The sequence below is a fragment of the Maniola jurtina genome, chromosome 21, assembly GCF_905333055.1.
Source record: "Maniola jurtina chromosome 21, ilManJurt1.1, whole genome shotgun sequence".
Taxonomy (NCBI): domain Eukaryota; kingdom Metazoa; phylum Arthropoda; class Insecta; order Lepidoptera; family Nymphalidae; genus Maniola; species Maniola jurtina.
Window position 1 is genome coordinate 2631873 of NC_060049.1, and position 2395 is coordinate 2634267.

At 37.4% G+C, this 2395-nt stretch overlaps 1 protein-coding gene across 1 annotated transcript; it reads left to right on the top strand.

The window, feature by feature from the left end:
* Window positions 1–1242: 1242 nt before the first annotated feature.
* Window positions 1243–1951, top strand: LOC123876499. The gene has a single exon (XM_045922797.1). The coding sequence runs from the start codon at window positions 1326–1328 to the stop codon at window positions 1611–1613; it is 288 nt and encodes a 95-aa protein (XP_045778753.1). The 5' UTR covers window positions 1243–1325; the 3' UTR covers window positions 1614–1951.
* The last annotated feature ends 444 nt before the right edge of the window (window positions 1952–2395 follow it).

The window sequence follows — 2395 nt, forward strand, 5'->3', positions numbered from 1 at the left end:
ATTTATGTTAGACATTGAAATTGTACGTAATTATATGATCGTCCATGAATGCCTGTTTACAGTTTTCACCACAATGATAAAGAGTTCAATAACAAATAGCATTGAACAATAAAATCAATATGTTTAATGAACTTGTGTGTCTATTGCATTAGCATGTAAATAATACATAATATTATGTATTTGTAACTTCATTGATTAATTATTTGTTGTCCGTTATTAATGTAGTTACCATAATTTAACTCAATTTAGTTAAAAAAAAGTTTTTTTTCTCTCTCGTCTGGCTTTACAAAGATTACTCAATGTCAAGTTTGTAGTTATTTTATTTGCACAGGTTATTTGTAACAAGTTAGTTAAACTATACAAGTATGGACCCCGTCTGTGCCGGCGCTCGCCGACATGCGCACGGCACCCCCTTAGAGCGCTTTCCAGTCAGTTTTAACAAAAAAAACACTCCAAAAAGGCAGAGCACGCCCGCCAGCTAACACCAACACAGACGAAGTCCTAAAAAAAAGTTTTACGTAATATTCTGTCTATGTTTTCTACATTGATTATGATATCAACCTGAACTTGCCATTTAGTGTCTGTATTTTGCTGTTTATCTTTCCTTTGGTGTTAGTGCCTTAGAGACCCCGGCTGTAGCAGTTATTATCAATAGCATCTAATATCTATTAGCAGTGGAAATACATTTTAAACTACATCATTTCAACTTAATGAGCTAGTCCTTAAACAGCAGTCGTAACCGTATCTAATAATATCTTGTAAATGGATAAAAAAAAAGATTCCAACGAATTGAGAGCCTCCTCCTTTTTTCGAAGTCGGTTAATAAAGTAAACCCTGGCAATATATTATTGTGTCCCCGGTAAGGTAAATATCTGGTACAGCCTTCAAGGAAGCAGATATTTAAGGCTTTATGACGGAGGGTCACAAAACATCAATTGGTATAACTACATTATTGTGAAATCGAAACCGTGAAAAAGAAATTAGCGTTGGACGTCACGAATTTCCACGTCTGTTTGTTGTGCCTAATACCTTACCATTGTTTCAGTTCCAGTTTACTCGCCCACCTGCGTATCTACAACGTACACGATCTTAATTGTGACATCAAAACGGTTCCACGATAACATTGTTGTTTACCGTGAACAATCGCAGGCCGCGGCAACTCCGTGGATAGTGGATAGTGGATACAGTCCGTGACGCCAAAACTCACACACGTGCAGTCCTCCCCTGAGGCTATAAATACGTAGCGCACACCTCCAACCCGCACTCTGCATTCAGCAATCGTTGAGAGCACACGTAACCCTAACTTAAAAAAAACCTTATCAATCATGGTCGTGAAACTATCACACTCTGCGCTGTGCGTGGACGTTTACCCCGCGCTCCAGAAGTGCCGCGGAAGACAAGTCGATTGTGCGGCGGAAAGGCGACAGAAATTGAGCGCTTTACCAGCCCTCGTCGAAGATGATTCCGAGACGTTTGAAACGGAAACGGAAAGATCCTACATCCTGCACACTGAAGGACTGCTGAGGAGGCAGAAATCCGTTTCTCCGCAGCGAAGGGAGAAGATGCGCCGACAACTTGCTCTACCGTCTCTGTCAGAAGATGAAGAGCCTTGAGCGTTTGGAGGAAACAACTGGGAATGGAGTTTAGACGCTGAGAAGCAGCTGGTCCTGTTTTCACGGTCCGCGAGAGGTTCGCCCAGTGAACCCTACGCCACTTTACTGCAAAAAAGTGAATGCCATGTGACGGAACCATGGACAGTTTGGGAGTTACCAGCCTGTGGTAGTGTTTCTGTGCGGTTACAAGATAAATGTCAAAATTATAAACTGTGGAGTGAAACCAATGTTGTAACTTGTAATACCAAAGCGTTTTGCTACCGTTGTTTTTATGTATGTAGGTGTAAAGATAAATTGTAAGGCCATCATGATAATAAATGTAGTGTTTTTGTAATGAACTTCTGTATTTTCTTTCCAATTTCATGAAACCCGACATCTAAGTAGAGCGTAAGTATTTGATAAATTCTGTTTTTTTTTTTCTACAACATTTTATTGACATCAACATATGAGTTTTTTTTAATAAAAAATAAACTTAAATGTACTTAAATTAAAACTAAAAAAGTAAAATAATAGTAATTAAATAAAAAAAACTGACATGAATTTGAATGTTTTTTTCTAAATTCTGAATAACGTGAGGATAAAGCAGTTAAGAATTTGGTGTAAAGTAGAAAAATATATACTTAACAATATTCAGTTAAGGTCAGTTAGACATTAAGCAATTAAAAAAAGTTAATGAAAAGAAACTGGTAATTATTAATTTAATGACAGTATGATTGTTGGTTGACATTGGCTTCGTAACATCAATATTAACCTAATTCCAAGCTAATAAAATAACTTTATGA